General features: G+C 37.0%; 1 protein-coding gene across 1 annotated transcript; it reads right to left on the bottom strand.

Annotated features, from left to right (window-relative positions):
• Window positions 1-202: 202 nt before the first annotated feature.
• Window positions 203-20,052, bottom strand: LOC122041026 (protein PIGMENT DEFECTIVE 338, chloroplastic-like). Its single transcript, XM_042600556.1, has 8 exons — window positions 19,098-20,052; window positions 7,411-7,485; window positions 7,269-7,340; window positions 6,512-6,592; window positions 6,083-6,180; window positions 1,826-1,951; window positions 887-935; window positions 203-788 (listed from the first exon to the last, which is right to left on the bottom strand). The coding sequence occupies exons 1-8, from the start codon at window positions 19,902-19,904 to the stop codon at window positions 576-578; spliced, it is 1,521 nt and encodes a 506-aa protein (XP_042456490.1). The 5' UTR covers window positions 19,905-20,052; the 3' UTR covers window positions 203-575.
• Window positions 20,053-24,636: the final 4,584 nt, after the last annotated feature.

Below are 24,636 nucleotides of genomic sequence, written 5' to 3'. Positions count from 1 at the left end.
TAATTTTATCAAGCATCGTAAAGTTCTTTTTATGCAATCATCCCATTCTGTTTTGCACTTCGCTGTGTTCACGTATGCACAGTACAAAGAATTACATTGTATTATTAACAATGACATAAATATCACTGCCTCCTTCACTTAAGTTTGCCTCAGTTGGCAGCCTGTCAACAAGAATGGTAGCAGTTCAAAAATATACCTGAACTAGAAGGAACTTTGAGTATTGAAATAAATACCTCATGACACGAAACGAGAGTCATACCTACAAGTACATAAATCTCAAGTCCTCCAAAAGATGTGTGAAAAGACCAATATTTTGGTCCTAATAGGAACAGTTTGCATTGTCGGTATGACATATAGTGAATAAAATGAAAACAAAATGGTTTTGAGTTACAAGATGCCTATATTCTTAAAAGGAAAATTAGCAGGGTGGTTTTTCTCATTCTTAAAATGAGTTATGAGAATGATTCTTCAACTCACTACTGCAACACTATAAACAGATAGGCAAACTTTTTTTCTGACCTGGAAGTTATGTGATGTGATATCCAAACCTCCGACTTCATATCAATATATATTCATTAACTTGAGCATTCTGACACAACAGTGTTGTCTTCATTTACTTCGGCATGCTGCTGAAATATGAACCATCTCCAGTTTGCATATAATCTAGCTTCATCATCGAAGGGAAGCAAATCAGTCTGAAGTGAGTCTAATTTGTTGTGCTTTGCAGAAATAACGGGTAGTTTTCTTCGATACTTTTTAGCCATCTTTTCAGCCTCAAAAAATACTTTCTGATAATTTGAGAGTAGATTAGAAGAAGCTAAAGGAAGCATATGTACAACTAAAGAACAAAAGAACTTTCAATTAAAGAAACATAAAGAAACAGAACCTCCTTATCTGAGAGTAGTAGTCCTGACTCACTTTCAAGATCTGCAATGCTGTTTGTAGCACAGTGGAATTATATAAGATTTCGATTTTGTAGTGCAGCAGTGCAAAAATTAGTGTTCTTTTTCTATAGCATCCATTATTAGTCTAAGATATCAATTTAGCAAAATTGTTTCATGATTCTATGTTGTGCAAACAGAGAAATACTAATGTTTGTAGAGAACACCGTTATCAGCCTCTTGCTGTCTTTCGTCAAAAGTTGAAATACGTTATCCACTCAATATGGTTTTTCTAGGTCGGATGGATGTTGGGGAAAGAATGGCAGAAGAGAGATGATAAGCACTCCAAATTGCATCATTTCCTTGGAGAGAAATTGGAGGGAAAGAAATAAAAAAAGGGAGAAAAGTTATCTCCCTTTCTCATTTTATTTCTGCCCAAATTGATTTGCAAAAAGTGAAATTTGTCACTCTAACGACCCGCCCACGACTGCCTTATACCATTGGGAGGGAGTAAATCAAGAAACCGAAGCTAGCAATCACATAAAAGGGTAATTCCTCGATCTTTGCTGAAATTTGACCCTTGCTCAATTCTGTAAACCTACCCTATGATAGCTATGCCCTGGGGGACATTTTTACCCAGATCGAGGCACATGAGCCAGGTGCAATTGGCTTTATTATTTTAAAAAATTGAAATCATTTATTACCTATCTTTCATTATTTCTATCATTTAAAATTTTTCAAGATTAAAACTTCGATAAAACAATCATTCTTTCTCCTCTTCTACCTTATTTCTATCTCTTTCTATTTATCTTCCATTCCACGTTTCTATCTCCATAGAAAACAAACAAGGCCAAAGTGATTAAAAAGGCCAAACCTGCTGCAGATTTTAAATTTGGAATGGGAATAAATGATTTATTATAAACAACAATGATCAACTAACATACCTAAGAGATATTTTGTCAGGAAACATTGACTTGACCACAAGAACTTTTACTTTTTCATCCACTTTTAATATGTCACTTATGGATGCAACACGGGCTCGAGTAATATTTGAGATATGAAGTAATCCACTGCAATTGAAAGAGCATTCGATTAGACTCAGTATGGCAGAAAAAAAATCAATATTTGTAACATATGCACATAGATAAAGTTTGCATTACTATTTGGCTATTACTCAACAATAAACAAGAGATTTAGTGTTTTATCAACTTGTATTCTGGTCATACACAGTTAGAAAACATTTCAAAAAAAAAACATAGGCAATTATACCAGGAAAGAAACTCAATTCAAATGCTACATCAGAATCTTTAGAGAAAGCAGAGAGACAAGATCAAAATGTTTTACATGGCAATTGGCATAGACTTAAAAGTGGTGTTAAAAGACTGAAATAGAACATTTGAAAAAAGAAGGGTGCTTATTGATAACCACATCATAATTGATGATGGCGATCATGACAGCCTTAGGCATGACTGGTAGCAATCACAACAGCAACCATATTCAAATGGAGGAAGGTGTGGAATTTGATGACATATTACAAAGAAGAATTATCCACTCTAGCAATTTCCTTTCTTATCCCATACTCTTGGAGATTGGGTTGACCATAAAGCAACTAACATTGTGAGAGCGAAAGACAAGTTTTTCTATTTAGGAGGTGGACAATCTGCTAGATGAACTTCTTGCCATAAGATACTTTTCTAAATTGGATCTTAGATCTAGCTATCAGCTATCCACCAAATTTGAATGGAGGATGTGGAGAAAATTGCATTCTGAAGGCATGATGGGCATTTCGAATTTCTGTCCCTTTCAGCCTCATGAGTCCCCCAATGACATTTCAAGCAGCACCAAGAATCAACTCTAACAACGGAAGAAGAGAAGGGGGACAGGAGGAAGAAGAAAGCGCTCATTGTCTAGGGACTTCGTGGGAACCTCATGCACTACGCGTGCAAAGTCAGCCCTCATCGTGGACAAGTAAATTGTTGTCATCTCAGGACGACACAGAAGCCTTGTGAATTATGTGCAAAGATGTTGCAATCGTTGCAAACCATGTGCAGACCTCACTTGAAATCATTATCATTTTGAGACCTCACTGAAGCCTCACAAAGTCATCACCATTGGTGTGAGGTGTCATCATAGTTGTGGTGCCATCTATAGCTTGTCTTGCATGTCAGCCAACCAACAAAACAAGATGCTTCCCTTATGCCGACCAATTGAATAAAATTTCAATTCATGTTCAATAGACAACTATGTGTCTTGATATGTCCTCGGATGATGTCCTAAATTATGACAAGATATGGCTCACCCATCTGATCCAAATTCATTTGGCTTTATCTATCTTGCAACAACAAAATCTCTTACAGTGTTCTGATGCTCTTTCTAGTGAGCCAAGATCTCTTACCTGGGACACAATCATACGAATTTATGAGTGCACGGTGTACAGGCTGATCCTTGTAAGATTCAGACTATCTTAAGCTAGCAACAACCTACTTCAGTTTCCAAACAATTGAATATGCTTAATGCTCTCAGCTACTACTGTGACATTGTTTGGGACTATTAGAACCTTGTAGCGCCATACCAAAAATGGATTCTGGTATTAATCTGAACAGGAGTAGATTTGCTCACAACTTTTTTTGGTTACCATGTGTCACTGTTTTATGATATATAGCAAAGGCAAAGCAGATCAAAGTGTTTATTTATCAATCTACAATAAACAGATTATCTACAGCATACTTGACGCTGAAAACAATGTTGGAGAATAAAACTGCAATTAGATCCATTTTGTCTCTAAATTATGGGTTGCAAGTTCTTTTTGCAAGGTAATTATAAAGGAAGAAAGTACAAGACCTTGTGTTATGGCTACGAGTTCTTTTTGCAAGGTAATTATAAGGGAAGAAAGTACAAGACATGGTATTATGTGATTCACTATTTGAAAGTCAATTAAAGTTTTGCTTGAAATGTGTGAATCCACTTGTGAGAGTGCTTCTTGTGGATGGTGGTGTGAAGGTAGTTATGGGCTATATTTTTGAAGTTAGGATAGAGCCAAAGAGTGAACTAGAAAAAACTTTAATGGAATTGAGTATATATCAACACATTTGGAAAACTATTGACACTAGATTGGATTTACAAGTTCATAGAACCAATGCAATAGCCTACTATCTAAATCCTCGGTAAATTTTAATTTAAGTTATTCTAGTTCCGCTATAAGTTTTGATTAATGATAACAAGATGTAACATACTTTAAAATTTAATGTTGCATGTTACATTTGATCCAAATTTTACTTATAATGTGGAAGTTAGAACAGGACAATAGAGAAAATTTTAGATTAGAATAAAGGTGGATGAACAAATCTAGAAACTCAAGAGAAGCGAAGGGATGTTTGACACAAGTATTACAGTAGCAACAATAGATAAAAATCAACCATATATGTAAAACTATTTTATGATTTGGTACAATTATTTTATTGTTTATGATCAAATTTGTTTCTTCTACAGTTTAATGGTGGAAAACCTATGGTGGTTGGAATGTTTTAAGATATAAAGCCTTTTTATCCGTGTTCCAAACTTAATATGTGCTACGGGGGTACAGAAGGAATTGGAGCACAATTGAGAATATCTATTTTAAAACAACTAAGAACAACATCGATTGGATGCACTTGTATTTGTGAATTACAATTTTCAATTAGAGTTGAGACAAAAATAAATATGTCAAGAGAATGAAGATTCACATTATCCAATTTGTTTGTTGGATACAGAAACGATGGTGTGTGGGTTAGTTTCAGACTAAGGAACATTGTTTTCCAAATGATGTTTTATGGAGATAGATGTTTAAAAGTATTTTAATGCAGAGAAGAGAGCATCTTCAAAGAAGGAAAAAGTAATATATGAATAGTATATAATTTAAGAATTTACTAGTTACAACTCACGAGGATGTTTGATACTTTTAATCTTTACATTTATATATTCTTCTTTCACTATTTTAGGTCCAAGAAATATAAATGTAAATATCAAATGAAAAGGAGTAAATATAAAAAGAAAGGAAAGGAGAAAATTAAGGAAGCCACTAGTGAGCAAGAAGCTAGAGAGGAAGATATAGTTATTCTAGATGAATCATGACGTCTCAATTGGAGAGGAGGCGGCCGGTACAGATGTCATTTTTGATATTTTTTTATATGGATAATTACTAGAGATATTTTGGATTTGGTGATATTAATTTAACAATACATCTTTATCCTTGATTAGTTTAGTAACTATCATTTAATGCAACATGTTCCTCGAACTTTGAAATTTAAAAGCCAAAGGTCTATTGAACAAAATCCTTTGCTGATTAATCATATTGCTTTCACATTGGATCTGTTGAAAATTATTTAGATTCGATAGACTTATAACATGATGTTATTGTCCATCTTCTAAAATGGCAAAGAGAGCAATAACTATAGCCTTCACAGATCAAGGTATATGGTCATCTAGTTTGTCATTTTTCTGTTAAGCCTAGCTAGCCACTCTGTTAACGACTTATAAAAAAAGATAGATCTGCTACCTTAGTGGCCCCCTATTGCCAATCCCACGGATATAGAGGGGCGTAAATGTAGGTACACAGGCCATAAGGACATTGTGGGATAAATCTCAGATCGTCAGGGAAGTTCGTGGCCATTACGCCAGAGATGTCATGCATCCATCGTCTGTTAACAAACAAGATTTCATGAACCAAGACTCTTTTCCTCAAGGTCTATAGCGTTAACTGATTACTAACTGATGGTGTCTATTTGTGTTTTTAGCTTTCAGTTCATTGCTTAGTGTTTGGTTTATCAAAATATATTAATCATATTGTGTCAAAAAGAATATTCTAAGAAATTCTTGTGTAGTATTTTTTTTTAAAGTTATTAATATGAACCTTACCATTCACGATTCACAAAATCACCGAAAGGATTCATGATTTGAATTTCAATTCGACAACATTAGATATGCAATTGCAAACTATGGCTTGAGCTGCTTATTTTTCAATCCAATGCTACGCAATATTTGGACTATAAGTAAGATTCGGTAAGCTAAATTTTATTCATAACAAGATGACTTGATGATACATTGTAGACATGAATATCTGGGATGTATACAAGCTGTATAGAAGCATGCTTGCAAACTACACACATGTATCATACAACAAGATCCTAGATTTCAAAATTTACAAAGGACAAAGATGCATGTACCTTCGGTTTGTGTCACCTAATCTAATCTGTGCTCCATATGGAAGAATTTTCCTTACAGTTCCTTCCAAAAGAGTTCCTTCTTTCAGGTTCATCATGTCCTATAAAAGAAGATAGATCCACAAATCATAAAAAATACAAGGGAAGAGAATGAAATAGGGAATAGGATTGCAAAACAATCTTTACTTGACTTCTAAGAGAAAAGGCCTACTTCCAAAGAGACACTGTAGGGAATTCAACTGCACCCTAACATCTAAGAAAATACAAAAATTTCAATGTGGATAGTACTTACCCAATTATAACTGCTATACAGATTTGATAAATTATTTTGAGATAAAAAGCATGCAAATGATAAAGGGTCATTTAACTTGTGGCAAAATGGAACAAAAATTAAATGAAAATAGAACTATGACAAACTAACAATCAACTAACCCAGGCTTCTCTCTCACTAATAATCAAGTCATTAGTTGCTTCATTAATCCTGGTAATGCACACATACATCTTGCGGCCAACCTGAATAGAGAAAGAAAGACAAGAAACCTACATAAGCATATAATCAACAGCTAAACATGGTCCAATATAAAGCAAGGAAGCATCACAAAATGTGCATTATCAAGTTCTCTAGAAGAAGCCCGTTCCATGTAAAATAGGCCACTATATGAAAAAAAACCATTATAGAGCAGTAGAATGGATAAAACCCCATATACAACACATATGAGGGCATAAGGTTGTGCTTCTTACAGTGGATGGAAGAGGAAGAAGAGAGGGTGAGAAAAGGTGAGGTGGGGACCACTATCTCCTGATTTTGGAGAGAAATGGAAAGAGAGAATCATGAAAAGAATTGATCCTCTCAAAATCCATCAAAAATGTCAGGTGAAAACAAACTGCATGTAGAATAGAATTAAAATTATTACCTTTTAACATCTACCTTAAATTAATTTTATATTTATATTTTTTGAAAAATAAAAAAATACTGAAATAACAATTCTTTCTCTTCCACCCACTTCCTCTCCCTTATGAATATCCTTTCTCACTTTGTGTCCCTCTTACAGGAAAGGTAGAAACTCAATAGAACATACATGTAGAAAGAGATATGTAGGGATGCATTATCATCCAGTAATATAAACAGTTTCTGAAAAGATGCAGAGATAATCTTAGGAACTAAAAATCCAGAATAAGAGTCAGTTACATTTTCTTTTAAATCTGTGAAATTCTTTATCTTGGTCATCAACTCAGCTTTTGGTAGGAATGCTCGCAGGCCCTGGAAATGAATTGGATATCACGGACAAGTATAATAAGTAATCTGTAATCAACTAAATGAACAAATTTACCTCGATTCTGGTTAGTAGGCCACCTGTGTTCCATTCAAATATTTTAATTTCAATTGGCTCATTTAGTTGCTTTATCTATTCACATGGCAAAAAAAATAGTCAGGATATAAAGAACTTTCCGCATTGATTTATATCCTCTAAACCTAACTTTGAACAAGTAATACTACCCCAATAGGAGTATGGTTGATAAAGAAAGAGAGCCCACAAACAAATGGTTGTGCCACACTAAACCAGCTTATGCTTTTCTAGCTTCAAGATACCAGTCTATTTAATCCTTCAAGGTAGCAAATGCTGTATGAATGCATCCATCATTAAATTATCTTATGGAAAAATGAATTCCAAGTAGAAAAATTTTCAAGGTAGAGCATGGATAATGCATCGAGCATTATCAAGCAGGGTATCAATTAAATGAATAAATTTTTCAAGTAGAAAATGAATTCCAAGTAAAACCTTATGGGAAGTAATGTGGCATGAATATACCTCCATTAAATTTTTCTGTGATTTCCGAGTAGAAAATCAATAAATGGAATATATATATATAACAGTAAAACTACTCCTTAATAGGACAAATCCAAATTTTCAATTTTCTAAAATCCAGTCTAGGGGCCACCTAGGTGGAATTCGAATGTGACTTCTCCGCCTAACGCTCATAAAATGTTTCAAGCGTGTTCACAAATATATATATATAGAGAGAGAGAGTAATTTCCCAGAAAAATTCTATAATTTAAATGAAATAATGTTTTTAGCATGATTTGGGAACATGTTAGCACTAGGATGATTGTGTGTGTGTGTTGCGGGGTGTTACCTCATTGAGAAGCGTTCCACATAGGGTGATAGATGACCGACTTTGACACTACATGCAGGTTTGTTTGGTCAAGCCAAGTTGGGTATGACTTAAACCCTTTTTGGAAGACTTAGGTGGAATTTAATGGGAAATTTCTATATATTAAGGGACTATTCAAGGTTATTTTGCAAGTGGAGTAAGATTAAGGGAAATTATTATTCTTCTAATTAATGAGGTGGGGTGGGGTAAACCAAGAGGAACTGATGACACCCCATGGTGTCAAACTCCTCTCTTATTTCTCTGTCTTATCTCTTCCTCTTCCCAATTCCCAAAACTGATCCTTCTACAGAATTGTGGAGATCACTAAAGGAAAGACACTAGGAATGGTGGAAGACTCCCTCTTCTCTCTCTCTCTTGGGGGTTGGCAAGACAAGGATAAGCCTAGGGTTTCAACGTTCATCTATGCTTAAGCTTTTATGCCAGTAGAGGTATTATGAACCCTTTGTTGAATTTCATGAATTGCTAAAGGGAAGAAGTTGGCGTTTGTAATGTTGAAAGATAAAACACAATGTATTCATAGGATTGCCTAAGAGAGGGAAATACGCTTTTAAGCAACTAAAGGGCTTTTGGTAGCTTGAACACCGTGAGTGATTAAACTCTGAATGAAATCACACGTGTTGATGCAATTATCTTGATCTAGAAATATTATTGTAGAACTTATTGTTGCAAGGAAATTGTGGAACAAAAGGGAGAGAAGGGTAAATCCAATTCTTATAGGTGGGTATAATTGGACAGTATGGGAGGCATATTTAATTTTTTATATGCACTTAAATCTGAATGTATGTGCATAAGAGTGTCGGCCTAAAATGCATACCTGTGTCAAATCCTAGTGGAATCAAGGTGTCATCCTAAAGACTCAATCAAAAGCATCAGCCCTATATATGTATTGTGGTGGCGTCGGTTTGGCTCTAAACTTTCATGGCATCGGCATAATAAACATCTTATTTGGGTATTCAGTCAATACTACTTGTGATATTATTATCCATGGTATAATGTGGATGTAAAAACTTGGTTAAATAGTGAGCCGTGCAAGTGAATAAAATATGGCAATCAACCAAGTGAATTGGGCTAAATTTGATTATGTTGTTGGCGGGCATTGATAAAATCATGATGTATTTTTCTTCATCATAGTGAAGTATAATTTGTTCATCTTCCTTAACTTGTTGCATTGCTTAAGTAGCTTTTATTTGATGTCGTCTGATAGTTTTGAATCCAATAAAAAAGTCTTTGACTATGTTTTCTTGTTTACTGTTTAGTCAAGTGAGGTATGAAATCAACTTTAGCACAATATTCTTGATCTGATTATAGTAAACCACCTAGCTGGACCGGTCCTACCTAGAATTATGGATATCTCCCTCCAAGAATAATTCTAAACCACAATGTGTAAATTTTGAGGGAAGAAAGCTAAACAACTCTATAGAGCAACATCTAACTCATATTTACAGTATTATTGCGAATTATTAAAAAGTAGCCTATGAAGCTAAGAAGATTTTCATTGAATCTATTGAGACAATGAAAAAAGAATTACAAGTAATGTTACCTGAAGAAGAAAGGTTGATATTCCTAGAAAGAATGACAAGTTAAGAAAGGTTGATATTTCTAGAAAGGTTTAGAATTTTGAGTTACGTTGGAGTTTCAGTCTTTAACTCATATCGTACCAATATGATTTTAATTCTCTTTTTAACTAAATTATTAATAATAACTATCGCATATAAGTTGTAACTTTTGATTAATTCTTTATTGTAATTAATTGTTTACATAATAACTAATTAGATTGTTAATAGATAATGCATCTTTATTATTATGTTTATATATTTGCTGATTAATTTAATAACCTCAAAGATAAAAATGTTTACTATCAATTAAATTTTAAATTTTAACTTTATTTATTTGTAAATTTAGAAGGAGAGCATTGGTGCATCAATAAAACTATTTTCGTGTAACTTTATGGTCTCAGGTTCAAGTCACGAACAGCCTCTTGTAATGCAGGTAAGATTGCATATAATAGACCTAACTAATCTAACCCTCCCCCGGGACTTTGCCAACCCAGGACTCCGCATTGGCAAGAGCTTTGTGTACCGAACTACCCTTGTTTTATTCATATGTAAATTTCTTCTTTTCATTTTATAATGATTTACACTTATAAACTATAAAACTTTTGCATGTGAAAGGCTAGAATGAGCAACAAGAAAATAAAGGTTTTCTTCATCCTCTATGATATGAGGCATGCTTTGCTTTTGGATTCTGTAACATAGGAACAATTTCATATTGAAGGCTAAAGAAAGTTTCATTTTTAAGCATATAATTTTATTTAAAATGAATATATATATATATATATAAAATAAATATGATAGGAAAACTAATAATCTAAGATTTGGAATATAGAACATAGAAACTCACACTGATAACATATAATGATTAGAAGAAGAATTAGTATTTTGTGTGTACAAAAGACAAAATGGGTAGGTGAGTTGGCAAAGATGATAGAGAACTCAGGTTTTAAGTTATGGTACACTGGAAAGAGTAAAGCAAGAAATAGAGTGAGTATTATCGTAGATAGTTTGTTAAAGTACGAAATTGTAGGAGTAATTAGAAAAGATGATAGAATTATAACTCTTAAGATAATAGTAGCGAAAGAAACTATAAACATAATTAGCATATATGCACCGCATGTAGGATTAGATAAAACTATCAAATCAAGATTTTAGAACGACTTAGATGAAATATTATAAAATATTTCGCCAAATGAAATGATTTTAATAGGAGGTGATCTAAATAAATATGTCGGAGTGGAAATGAGGAATATGAGAGGATATATGAGGATTATGGGTTTGGAACGAGAAATAAGGAAGAGAAAACTACATTAAATTTTTGCAATAGCATATGACCTTATATTAGCTAATACGATTTTTAAGAAAAGAGAAGATCACTTAGTCACGTTTAAAAATGAGAATAATAAATCGCAAATTTACTTTCCTATAGTTAGGAAAAATGATAGAAAGATATGTAAAGATTATAAAATCATCCCTAGAGAAAACTTAATTACTCAACATAGATTCGTAGTGTTGGATATAAGCCTCAAACATAGTGTCAAAGAAAATATATACAACTCCTAGAATTAAGTGATGGAAGTTAAAGGATGGGAAGCAAAATAAATTTAAGGAGACAGTAGAAGCATTAGGTGAAATATACGGTGACTTTAATATGACATGGGATAAAATAGTATCAAAATTGAAAATAATAGCTAAAAGTGCACTCGATGAGTCAAAGAGACATGCACAAGTAAGAAATCTTGGTAAAATGAGAAAGTACAAGAGAAAATAAAGAAAAAATAAGTAACTTATAAGGAATTATATATTTGTCAGAACGAGAAAAACCTAAAAAAATATACAATAGCCAAGAAAGAAACTAAAAAATAGTAAATGAAGCAAAAAATAAAATTTTTAAATGATTATATCAAAAATTAGATACAAAAGAAGGGGAAAGAGGCATTTATAGATTATCTAAAATAAGAGAAAGAAAGACAAGAGTTCTTATCCAAATAAAATGTATTAAAGATAAATGTAATAGGGTACTAGTAAACGATGAAGAAATAAAAGAGCGGTAGAAGAGATATTTTCATTAACTTTTTAATGAAGGTTTAGGTAATATAAGTAGGTCAAATAAGCATAAAAATTTAAATTTTTATCATAGAATTCAAACTTCAAAAGTAGAACAAACTTTAAATGGAATGCACAATGGGCAAGCCATTAGACCAGATAATATTCCAATAGAGATATGAAAGTGCCTAGGGAAACAAGATATTGAATGACTTATAAAATTATTTAACATGATATTGAAAATGAAAATATATCTGATCAATAGAAGATAAGTACTCTAGTTCCCTTATATAAGAACAAGGGAGACGTACAAAATTGTGTAAACTATAGGGGTATTAAACTAACGAGTCATACTATAAAATTTGAGGAAAAGTAATAGAAAAAAGATTAAGGGAACCACGGTGACCGAAAATCAATTTGGGCTCATGCCGGGAAGGTCAACAATAGAAGCTATATATATCTTCTTAGACAATTAATTGAAAAATATCGGAAGCAAAATCAAGATCTACACATGGTATTCATTGACTTAGAAAAAACTTATAATAGAGTCTAAGAGAAATTATATAGAGAATTCTAAAAAAGAGAGGTGTTAGCGTATTATATATATATATTGAACTAATTAAGGATATGTCCGAGGATGTAACAACCAAGACAAAGACTTCAGGCAAAGTAATTAAAGAATTTCCAATAAAGATAGGGTTACATTAAGGATTAGCTCTAAGTCCCTATCTTTTTACACTAATTATGAACAAACTTGTTGGTGCAGTTGGCACCAATGATCAAACCTAAGTTTTCATGAATAACAAACGGATTAAAGTTAGATGTTGTATGATCTAACGTTTCTACCAAGTGTGCAAGACTTGATGGGTCTGACACCAAGCTGAAATTCAGCTAAATCTAGAGGACCTGATAGCTGGTGTAGAAGTCCAGATAGATCAAGGAGTGACCTGATATCTGGCGAGAAGTCCGGCTGGTCCACGAGACCTGTGTAAAAGTCCATATAAATTAAGAAGTAACCCAATATTTGGCGGGAAGTCCGACTGGATCCGCGGGGCCTGACAGCTAATGTAGAAGTCCAGATAAGTTAAAAAGTGACTTGATATCTAGCGGGAAGTCCGACTAGATCCACGGGACCTAACAGTGGGCTGAAATCTAGTTGGGTCTGCAAACCTGACAACTAGCGGAAAGACCTAGTAGGCCGAAAGGAAGTCAAGCGATTCTGCGTGGTAAGTCACTAGAGGAGAGTGTCTAGTGAGGACGAGTCTCATTTAGGGCCCTTAGGCGCAGATTCACTTTGGGTCTATTTTGGAAACCTAGAGTGAGACTGTGACTAAATCCCGGTCTCAGGAAGACGGGATCTAATTAATAATACTTATATAAATTGTGCTAACTTTGTTTTGCAGATTAAATATTTTTCTATTAGCCTAACATGTTTTTGCATGAGCAAAACTAAGTTAAGTCTCATATGAACAATGTCAAGGCACCTCAAAGGGGTCATGGAAGCGCCCTAGAGAGTGTTGGAGGCCCCTCAGAGTGCTTCGTAGGCGCCTTGAGGAGCATGGAAGACGCCTTCACATCAGTAGAAGCCGAAGTTCACACTGTTTATCGCGACCGAAATTTATAGGATTAAACTTCACATTGGAGGCGCCTCCAATGAGCTTGGAGGCACCCTCAACACTCTTTACAAGAGAAGTTCAAGCAGCATTGGTGCGCTATTTCTACTACGCATCCGACCGATGCCAGTAGACTGATACCGACACACGAGCCCGTTCAGACTACTTCTTTAAGTGTTGGTAACAATTTAACATTCCTGTACATCTTTATTACTTGCAAAAGGAAAGTATAAGCTGTTACACTTTCCCATTTCTCGTATGTGTATTCGATTCTCTCTCCCAACGGTTCTAAAAGAGATTTTTAATAGATTACCCGTCCATACGATCCGAGAGATCATGGGTCTTGGAGTAGGAGTCGTTGAAGGCTCCAAACCAAGTAGCTTCTCGAGTTCTTGTGGTTGTATTCTATTTTTGTTTGTAGTTTTTCGTTGCGTACTCGTTTTCAAAACCCCAAAAAGAAAGTTTTCAAAAGTCACATGATTCACCCCCTCTCACGTGTGCACCGATCCTACAACTCATTGTGTACATTCAAGATACAATACTGTGGTATATGTTATCTATAGACGATATTATTTTGGTAGATGAAGCATGTGAAAGAGTAAATACTAAACTAGAATCTTAGCGGGAAACACTAGAAGAGAAAGGTTTTAGGTTTAGTAGAATAATAAAAATATATGGAGTTTAAGTTTAGCAATATTAGACATAATGAGATAATTGTTAAGATAGGAGATAATGGGTTGCCTAGAACTGAGAGCTTTAAATATTTAGGATCAATTTTACAAAACGATAGAGGGATTGAGAGAGATATCTTACATAGAATACAAGCAAGATGATTAAAATAGAGGAGAGCGTCAGGTGTTTTATGTGATCGTAAAGTACCTCTAAAATTTAAAAGAAAATTCTATAAAATCGCAGTTAGACTTATTATGTTATATGAAACTGAATGTTAGGCTATAACTCGTGCACAATAAAAAATGAGACTTGCAAAAATGAGGATGTTAAGGTGGATGTGTGAATATATGAGAATGGACAAAATAAGAAATGAGAGTATTAGAGAGAACGTCGAAATTACATCTATTAGGGAAAACTTCGAGAGACACGTTTAAGATGATAAGGGCATATACTTAGACGACCAATAAATGCTCCAATTAGATGTGAAACTATGACAAATACGCATATCAAACGAGAAAGATCAAAAAAGAATTAGTTAGCAATAATAAAATAAAATAAAATTTATTTAAGTATAGATGATGATATAGTTGGATATAAAGCTCAATGGCGTAAAAGTATTCATATAGCGAACCCCACCTAGTGAGAAAAGACTTGGTTGCTGTTGTTATATATAATTATATTTAAAATTTATTCATAAATATTTAATAAAAAGTAAGCATTAAATATTGTTTAATGTATTTTGTTTCATACAACTTAAATAAAACTCTCTTAAATGCAATCAAATAATTCAAATTGTTATTGTTTGATTTTTATTTTATTTTTTCCACGTGACTAAAAATATTAAAGCAAATAAAAAATAGAGTGCATACCTATCGCAATCACCTTATATTTTTAATGATAGTCCAATCAAATAAATTTATAATAGTGAAAAAATTACTTATATTTTGTTAATCAAATAAAGAGAAGCTAGACATGATCTCATCGAATCTTAGTTTTCTAATAGCTTGCTCACACAACCTCTCTCAATCTCTTTTTACGTAACAAAATTAGAACATGTAAAAAACACTTTGTTGATGTTAGATACCAAATTTTATCTTATTAAAATTTTTGCATTTAATTTTTTTCAAAAATGCTAGAAGTGAAAGCTTTTAGGTTTAATAGAGTAAAGACAGAATATATGAAATTTAAGTTTGACAATATTAGATGTAATGAGACAATTTCCTATATTAATAAATATATGTAATTGATAATTTTAAGGATTTAGGATCATTTTTGCAAAAGGATTGAGAGATTAAAAGAAATATCTTATATAAAATACAAACGGAATGGTTGAAATGGAAGAGAGCATTAGATGGTTTTTTGTGATCGTAAAGTACTTCTAAAACTTAAAGAAAATTTTTACAAAATGACAGTCAAACCTACTATATTATATAGAATTGAACATTAGACTATGACTCGAGCATGAGCAAAAGATGAGAGTTGTAGAGATAAAAAATATTAAGGTAAATTTGCAGACATATAAGAATTGACAGGATAAGAAAGTCATTGACAGGATAAGAAAGTCAAGTACTTAAACGACCAATACATGTACTAGTTAAGCGATGTGGAATTATGACGAACGTGTACATCAAATGAGGAATAAAAAAGTTTTGGTTAGCAATAATAAAATAAAATATAAATTATTTAAATATAAATAAAAATATAGTAGGGGATAGAGCCCAATGGCACATATAATTGACCTCACCTAGTGGGATAAAACTTGATTGTTGTTATAAATTTTTAAATAACTAATTAAGCCAAATAAAATAAATATTTTAATTTTAGGGTCGAGTGGATATTAATTTAGGGATGGTTGGAGCTATCGAATAGACATGATGATTGTGATCAAGTGAATTCAAACTAGGGTTGCTTTAGATTTATTTTGATTTAAACATATGTAACTAAGATAGAGGTATTTAAAAAATTAGATTTTTCTCTCTATGCACTATCTCATCTTTGCTCACTCTCTCCCCTCCCTGACTCATATTGCTTGCAACTCGTTGTGGTGCTCATCATGTTGACTAATCGCACATTCTTTCCAAGGTACCGTTGCCACACCCACCATGTCTATCACTTATCACATGTTCTTTCCAAGATACTCTTCTCTTCCTCCATCTCTCTTCTCTCCCTCCTTGTTGTTGCCACGAACCTCTCTCCCTCTCTCTCCCTAGTAAGTTTATATGCAAGATAGTTTGTTCTAAACACATGTAATTAGGATAGTGGTATTTTAAAAAGTTTGAATTATATTTAATTACTTTTTCTCTCTCAATGCACTCATCGCCTCTTTGACCCCCCCCCCCCCCAAACAGACACACCCACACTCGTATTGCCCGCCGCTCATCGTCGTGCCCATCATGCTAACTACCTATCACACATTCTATCCAAGGTGTCACTTCCACACTCACTATGTGTCGCTTTTCACATATTCTTTCCGACATACTCTTCTCTTCATCAATATATCTTCTCTCACTCCCTTTTTTGTCACGAGTCTATCTCTCTCTCTATTTCCATCGTGAGTCACCACTCTAGTGCAAAGTATCCAATAATAGTCAGCGAGCAAAATGATAATTTTGACCCATGCCAACTAGCATGGCTCGGCACCTCAATCTATGATTTCTTGATAAAGAGAGACAAAAAAAAAAATAGGTAGTCAAAAAAAAATCTAAAGGATAAATAGATTGATTCGCCATTAATGATCTTAAAAACAGTGGCATTTCGAGGTTCATTGAGGCACAATAGCATAAGTGATAAATAAGGAATAATGAGAGTTAACTAGTATATTGTTCGATGGTTTGATGAAGTAGGTACTCTATTTCATATAGCCAACTTAAAATATCTACCCATCACGGTATTGGCAATCGATTAATATGATTCGGAGTGCAAAGGTTTAACTTCTTATGAGTTTGATAACCTTTTAATTAAAAAAGAATATTAAAAATTAAACAAATTTGTAAGCCTATAGGGATGTCAGGAAGAGGCTACACTATTATGAATAATTCATAGATAGAAGGGCAAAAGTGTTATATGAAATTGTGAATTAGGTATAAGTTTCTTGAAATACATTATTGAGAACAAAAGAGATTAGGGAAAGACTGCGTGGGGTAGACAGTGGCATGTATCGTTGCCTAGGGAAAGATTGCGTGGGGTAGACAGAGAAATATCATTTGGTAAGTTAGTAAGTCCTTTTGAATAAATTTTAGAATTTTACTAATATTGTCTATTAGTTTAAATTGATAGTCAATATTTTGAACAAGCACTCTCCACTTGCAAAAAATGATAATTAAGATTCTTAGCATAACATACACCTCCGTGAGAAGCACTCTCAACTTGTAAAAAATGGCAATCAAGATTCTTAGCCAAACATGTAACTCTTCCGAGCATGAGAGAAATTAGTGTGTGTTTGAAAGATTAAGTTTAACGACTACCTTAACAAAGTCAAAGTGTTTACATCGTGAGTATTTTTGTGGTAAATAAATTAGTATCAATAAATGGATATTTCTTATAAATTCAGAGAAATAAAAAGGAATGCAGTAGATATGATGAAAATGAATGATCTAGCTTATGCAAAATTAAAGAATCACAAGAATAAGAAGGCTCTATTCATCAAAGTCACAAGATACCACTAGTGCTAGAGAATTTAATGAGATATTTTTTATAGTTTTTCTCCTTCTATAGAGGACTAGACTTATGCACTCGATTGTAGCTTTTGTCCATATTTTGATATTGTTCTAAAATTTAACATAATAGCATGACAGTAATTATGAACTAATTGGATTTTTATGTTATATTGTTAATTTGTTGTGTATTTTCTTGCAATAAACTTTATGATTATATGCAACTTGTATGATTGGATATACATTGTATGTACTTATATGTTTTATTGTGTTTTGTGGTTTTGTTGTTGTTGTAATGTGAAATATGATGTATTTTGTTGTTGTAATGTGTATCAATTATCAGTTACTTATGATCGCAAAGTTGTTTTCAATTCATGCATTGTTAAGTCATTTTAAATGTCAAATTATACATCTATTTGTTTTAATTCTTAATATCAACCTCCAACGCCTCCACCAAACTGCTTGGCAATGAGCCAAAGCCTAGTTCTTGCAACCCCCTTTTAAAACCTTGCAATTTTAGTGACTACCTAGGCATTCGGCAATGACTCGATGCCTAGTGCTTGCAACTATATTTAAAACCTTACCATTGTAGCAACTACTTACCATGAGATGCCTTTTTCTCATTGAGGAATAAAATGTGCTGATTTTAATATTCTCTTAAGACTTGATCCACAACTTGCAGAAACTAATATATTTGAGAACTGATTTTTTTGTTTACAAAAATACTATTGAGAGTGTTTTTACACGGGATACCACAGAAAGTGAAATCCCTATGTATTTTAAATTTCTTTGATCCAGTCATTATGTTTAAAAGGACCAAATATCACTATTGAATCGTAAATTCTTCTTATAAACTCTGCCACTCCCTTGTTTGATTTGATGTTTGCTAGATGCATATCTTTGAATATTGATCAATGCTAATATAATTACAGTAGATGCAGAGGAAAATCTTTCTGAGACAAGTGATATAGACTTTTTGGAAGATCATTTTGTTAGACGACACTTGAAATAGATACCTGTTCAAACCTTTCAGTAGAGAAAGTAGTCCAACTATATGTGCAAAGGCTAGACAGAGGTCAGACATACTAAAAGTTGCAATAGGAACGGTATGAACATGTAAACATTAAGTGGACAAGCAAAAGATATCAAAAGGAGTGAACCTAATGGTCGACAGTGATACGAGAGGATTTCAGCTTGAGCAGAACAAAAAGAAGGTCCTTCGTCTTGGTAAGTAGCTTGTGATCACATGAATCCTATTGCCAAATAATTAGTAAATTGAAAGGTTCAGAAAGAGAGGGTAGAGAACCTGCCTCACTCGGTGCCATGCTACCCGTCGGAACATCCTCCTTGTGGACAGGAGAGGGCGTCCGCTAAGTGTTCGACCAAGGACCTCTGCAAAGAGAATAGTTCCAACGTCAACGATGGCCTTCCCAGGTGCCTTCCCTCCACTGAACGCTTCCTCGTCGCTGAGAACTCCCATTTTCCCTGGCACCGCAAATTCAGAAACGTCCTCATGCCGATCACATAGAAGGTAGGGTAGCTCCGCTTCGTACAGAGGCAGCACCTCCTTGGTCAGCATCGTCCCGAGCATATCAGCCCCAACATTAACATCGAGCCTTTTATCGTTACCCGATACGACAACGCCCACCACAAGGTCCCCAGGCTTGGGGTCGTAGTACTGGACGCTCACTGTCTCCTTCTCCTCCTCCTCGACAGTCTTGCCATCTCTCTCTTCCACTGTAATAGTGTTGTACTCCTCCGAAGGATCCCTTGATTTGAAGAACTTCAAGAAGGGGGCCAAAGCCTCCTCGGGGTCGGGGCGTGCCGGGGCAGGCTCCTCTTCTTCGGGGACGGGGATAGGATAGGGTTTGTCGTGGAGCAGCAGCTCGACGTCTGTCTCCTTGGAAGATCGGGGGTCGGGGGAGGAGGACGAGGCGGCGGCGGCGGCGGCAAGAGTGCCGCAGAAAGAGGCGGACACAAGGCGTCCACCGCTAAAGGAAGCATTTTTAGGGAAAAGGAAGGGGGGAGGAAGCTTGGAGTTGAAAAGGAGGAGAGGATGGAAGCGATGGCTTCGCGTACCCGTGGCAGGCGTCAATGTCAGCACCGCCACCATTATCGCACTCCGTTGAGCGCGGCCAGCGGAAGCTCACTGCTCGGTGTTATCCACGGCCTGCAGCTGCTGCTTTGTTCGCAGCCGATGGCCAGCGAATGCTTCTAACGGACGTCGTCTCAAAATCCTTATCCGGTAACGGGCCTCCTGTTAGACCGGCACGGTTCATTTTATGATTACCGAGATTGTATAGGAAGAAAGTCTAATGAAAACCTATTTTATAATTTTTAAATTTAAATAAATTCTAAAATATAGTTCACAAAATTTAAATAGATTTTAAAATAATCGCCCAACAGTTGTGGTTAATTATCCTAACCTTTATTAGCCTATGTATCACTATATTTAGGGTACGTTTGATTCAAGTTATGATATATAATTTTAGTTATGTGATTATCAAGTAATCACATAATCAAGATTATAAGAAATGAAACATAATCATTGGTTGTTTGGTTCAATTTAGGTAATCTAGTAAAATTCTGTTTGTTTGGAGGTTTTAGTACATAACCTAATGTAATATTTTACCATATTACCCTTGATTTAATAATGATAATATTATATTATTAATACGATACATACATATATATACATATATATATATATATATATAAAACTTTTTGTTTATTATTTTATTTTTTTTATTTATATATATATATTGATCCTGTCCGAAAGCTGAGTCGGACGAATGCTGGTCGCGACGGCCTGGTTATTGACGGAAAGTCGTGGGTGATTCGACTCCCACGGGCGGCTGACGATGCTGCAGGATCCTGCACACACTCAGACGATCTCCCTCCTCACGTTAGAGACCAGAACCCAGGGAAAAAGTCCCCGGATCAGGCCCTCCGACGCTCAAGTCAAGTCTTTTTTCCCCAGAAAAAGCAGAGAACCGAAAAAAATGACTGAAAATGAAAAGTTGTGGAAAAAGTGACGAGAGAGCGTACCCGCGTACGAGGAATCCCCTCCTTTTTATGCACCCGCCTTGCTTCCAGAATCTGCAACCCTGTCAGAAAACGTTAGACGCTGGGCTTTGTCATATATCCCGGACACCTGTCGTGCTGCTATTGGTCGTGAAGGCATCTTCTTGTTTAGGAACCTCCGCCTTTACACATGGGTTTTGTCTTGTAGCGAAGGACATCTGTCAGGCTACTATTGGTTATGAGGGCATCTTTTCGTTTAGGAACCTCCGCCTTCGCACATCTCACTGGTATGTAATGATTACCCTTGACGGACAATTGTGATCCTCCGCCTCCTGCACAGCTTAGCTCATCCTATTTATCGCGGTCTGCATCTACCTCACACCCCTCGACCAGATCCCGCCTCTAAGCGTTACTTGTCAGTCGGGCTAACCCTGAACAGCCCGTAACTTGCACTTCCGATCCTTCGACTCGCAGACCTGCCGACCAAACCGTCTCTGCACAGCTCTGCCGCGCCCGACCTGTGATTTGTGACTTGCACTTCCGGGCCTTGAATCGTGGACCTGCAGATCGAGCTGCCTCTATCCAGCTCTGCCGATCCTCGACCGTAAGCCTGTAGATCGGGCTGTCTTTACACAGCTCTGCCGCTTCCGACCTGTGATTTGTGACTTGCACTTCCGGGCCTTCGAATCGCAGGCCTGTAGATCGAGCTGCCTCTACCCAGCTCTGCCGATCCCGACCTGTGCCCGATGTTCCGCCCGTCGTCTCCCTTTGTCTTTCAACTACTTTACCCCCTTGATCGACAAGTCTGTCTGACCTCTAACTACCCCATATGTTTGCCTCTGACTGCCTAGTCAGCTTGACTATTGACTGCCGGGTCACCTTAACTATTGACTGCCAAGTCACCTTGACTATTGACCGCCACGCCCTCTTGACTTTTGATCGTTGTATGGCCTTGACCCTTCTCACCCTTTCCTCTTGGGCCCCTCCATTGCCAACCGTATCACAAGCCTCCCTCACAAGTCTAGTCGAAGGAGGACGACAGTCTGACTGACTAGACCTCAGCACATCTCTAAGATCTCAGCATATCTCCGTCACCTCAGTATATCTCTATAACCTCAGCTTATCTCTGTGTCTTACCACACCTCTGCGCGCTCTGCTTCCTGCCTCACACATCAACCTTTGTGTCGCGTCACCGGGGATGTCATGCCTCCTTAATTGCTTTGCCAGTCGCTTGGGGTACCGTGCCCACGTAGTTGCTTTGACTTGGCTACCCATCCTCTTTATAAAGAGCCTTACGGTCACTTCTTTACTCTATCCTTCATCTTCCACGCCTTCCCACTTTCTTTTGCTAACCCGCGTTCCACCAGCTTCTTCCCCACGCGATGCATTCTCCTTTTTCTGAGGTGGTTGATCAACCACCTTCCCAAATGCGGATAGATCAGCTCACCTTACAACTTGCCGAGAAAGAACGTGAACTGGAGCGCGTATCCAAGGATCGAGCATGTCAGCTAGCTGCCCTGCACTCCATGGAAGCCCAGTATCGTCTCGCGAAGTCTTGCGTGCATGCTGAGAAGGCAAGGAAAGAGAAATGCCAGGCTAGCCTGCAGCGCCAACTTAGTCTTCAGGAACGTTTGCAGCAAGAGCATGAAACGGAGTTATCTCTCCTCCGTGCGTGTCTCGACGATAAGCAACACACGATCGCTCAGCAGCAAACAGTCATCAGATCCTTACACGCGCAGCTGGCTCGAGCCTTGAACGCCCCAGAGGCTCCTGAGTCCCCAGACATTTCTTCACACGGCAGTGCTCATTCTCCATGACCAATCCTTTCCCCGAGTTAAAACTAGTTCAGGTCGTAGTTGTCTCAGTGGCTCCTTTGCCGCAAAACGTTCCCTCTTGTAGCCTTAGCTGTATCACCTGCTTATTGAACTATGCTGTTGTACTTGTATATTTGTCCTTTTCTGGCATAGTCTTTCCTGCTCAATTTTCATCTACAAGCATTTTTAGAAACTGACCCGTATGTAAGAGCCAAGAGTTGCATCATGACTCATTTTTATGTATGAATTTTGGATAATAAAACCAACATAATGCTTGAAAATTAAAACTGCAATGAACGTGCAAAACCTGATTCCGCAGTTAATATTGATGCTTTAGGGGTAGAGTGGATGACCTCCCGTACTCTGTACCTTGCATATTTACTGTATATTTGCAATTTGCATAAAGGAACTACAACAAGACCAGATGTAGTTAACCTAATTATTGGGAGCGTTCCACTCATCATGAGGCATATCCATCTAGAAGGTAGTTAGGCGTGGGCGCCGAGTTCACTTACGATTTTTGCAGGGAAGATGATTTTTGATTCCCGCATGGGGGCTGACCTGAAAGGTCGTTGGGCGTGAGGACATAGCTCACTTTTGATTCTCGCATGGGAGTCGACCTGAAAGGTCGTTGGGCGTGAGAACAGAGCTCACTTATAACTCACACTAGGGTGAGAGTCTGGGACTACCGACCTAAAAGGTCGTTGGGCGTGAGCACAAGGCTCACTTTTAATTCTCGCATGGGAGCCGACCTGAAAGGTCGTTGGGCGTGAGAACAGAGCTCACTTATAACTCGCACTGGGGCGAGAGTCTGGGACTACCGACCTAAAAGGTCGTTGGGTGTGAGCACAAGGCTCACTTTTAATTCTCGCATGGGAGCCGACCTGAAAGGTCGTTGGGCGTGAGAACAGAGCTCACTTATAACTCGCACTGGGGCGAGAGTCTGGGACTACCGACCTAAAAGGTCGTTGGGCGTGAGCACAAGGCTCACTTTTAATTCTCGCATGGGAGCCGACCTGAAAGGTCGTTGGGCGTGAGAACAGAGCTCACTTATAATTCTCGCATGGGAGCCGACCTGAAAGGTCGTTGGGCGTGAGAACAGAGCTCACTTATAACTCGCACTGAGGCGAGAGTCTGGGATTCTCCGGTCCGAGACCAGTGGCGATGGTGCTGGTCCGAGACCAGTAATGATACTCCGGTCTGAGACCGGTGGCGATGGTGCTGGTCCGAGACCAGTAATGATACTCCGGTCCGAGACCGGTGGCGATGGTGCTGGTCCGAGACCAGTAATGATACTCCGGTCCGAGACCGGTGGCGATGGTGCTGGTCCGAGACCAGTAATGATACTCCGGTCCGAGACCGGTAGCGATGGTGCTGGTCTGAGACCAGCTGGACCCCGAACGGCGAAGGCATAGATGCATTGCTCTTCTCCACCTTCATCCGTCTCGCCTATACCGACCTCATTGCTTTGGTTGATCTGGTCGTTATTGCTAGCTTTGGGCTTACTCATTCGCGTCACGTTCCTCCCTGCAATTGCATTATGTATGGTATAGAATTAAGAATAGAGAAGGGAGCGTAAAAACCTTACTCAACCCTTGGGCCACAGTGCCCTTGTAGCTTATGATAACCCCGCAGTTCTCGCGATGCGCTTGGTTAGCTGATCGGATCAGGGGCTGCCTACGCAGAGCTACTTGCTCGGATGATCCGAGCAAGCAACACCCCCACAGGCCCGCTTGATACTTCTCTGATCTGACATTCACCTCTGCTGACCTGCCTTGTCTCATTCGCGACCCTTTTGAATTGTCTGGCTTATGCATCTTTATGAAACTTCCCGCCTAGCCTCGGGCCTTTCATGAAGAATGCCCCTTTTTTGGGGCCATGCCCCTTCATGATTACCTCGCCATGTCAATTTTTAATGCGCTTCCTCTCGCGATGACACCTGTCCGGCACCTTTATTGCTCACGCCTCCTGATGCCAGCTTTCGACCCTTTTTCGCACCCTCCAACG

Source organism: Zingiber officinale, chromosome 2A, assembly GCF_018446385.1.
Source record: "Zingiber officinale cultivar Zhangliang chromosome 2A, Zo_v1.1, whole genome shotgun sequence".
NCBI lineage: Eukaryota > Viridiplantae > Streptophyta > Magnoliopsida > Zingiberales > Zingiberaceae > Zingiber > Zingiber officinale.
This window is presented reverse-complemented; position numbering and strand designations above follow the sequence as displayed.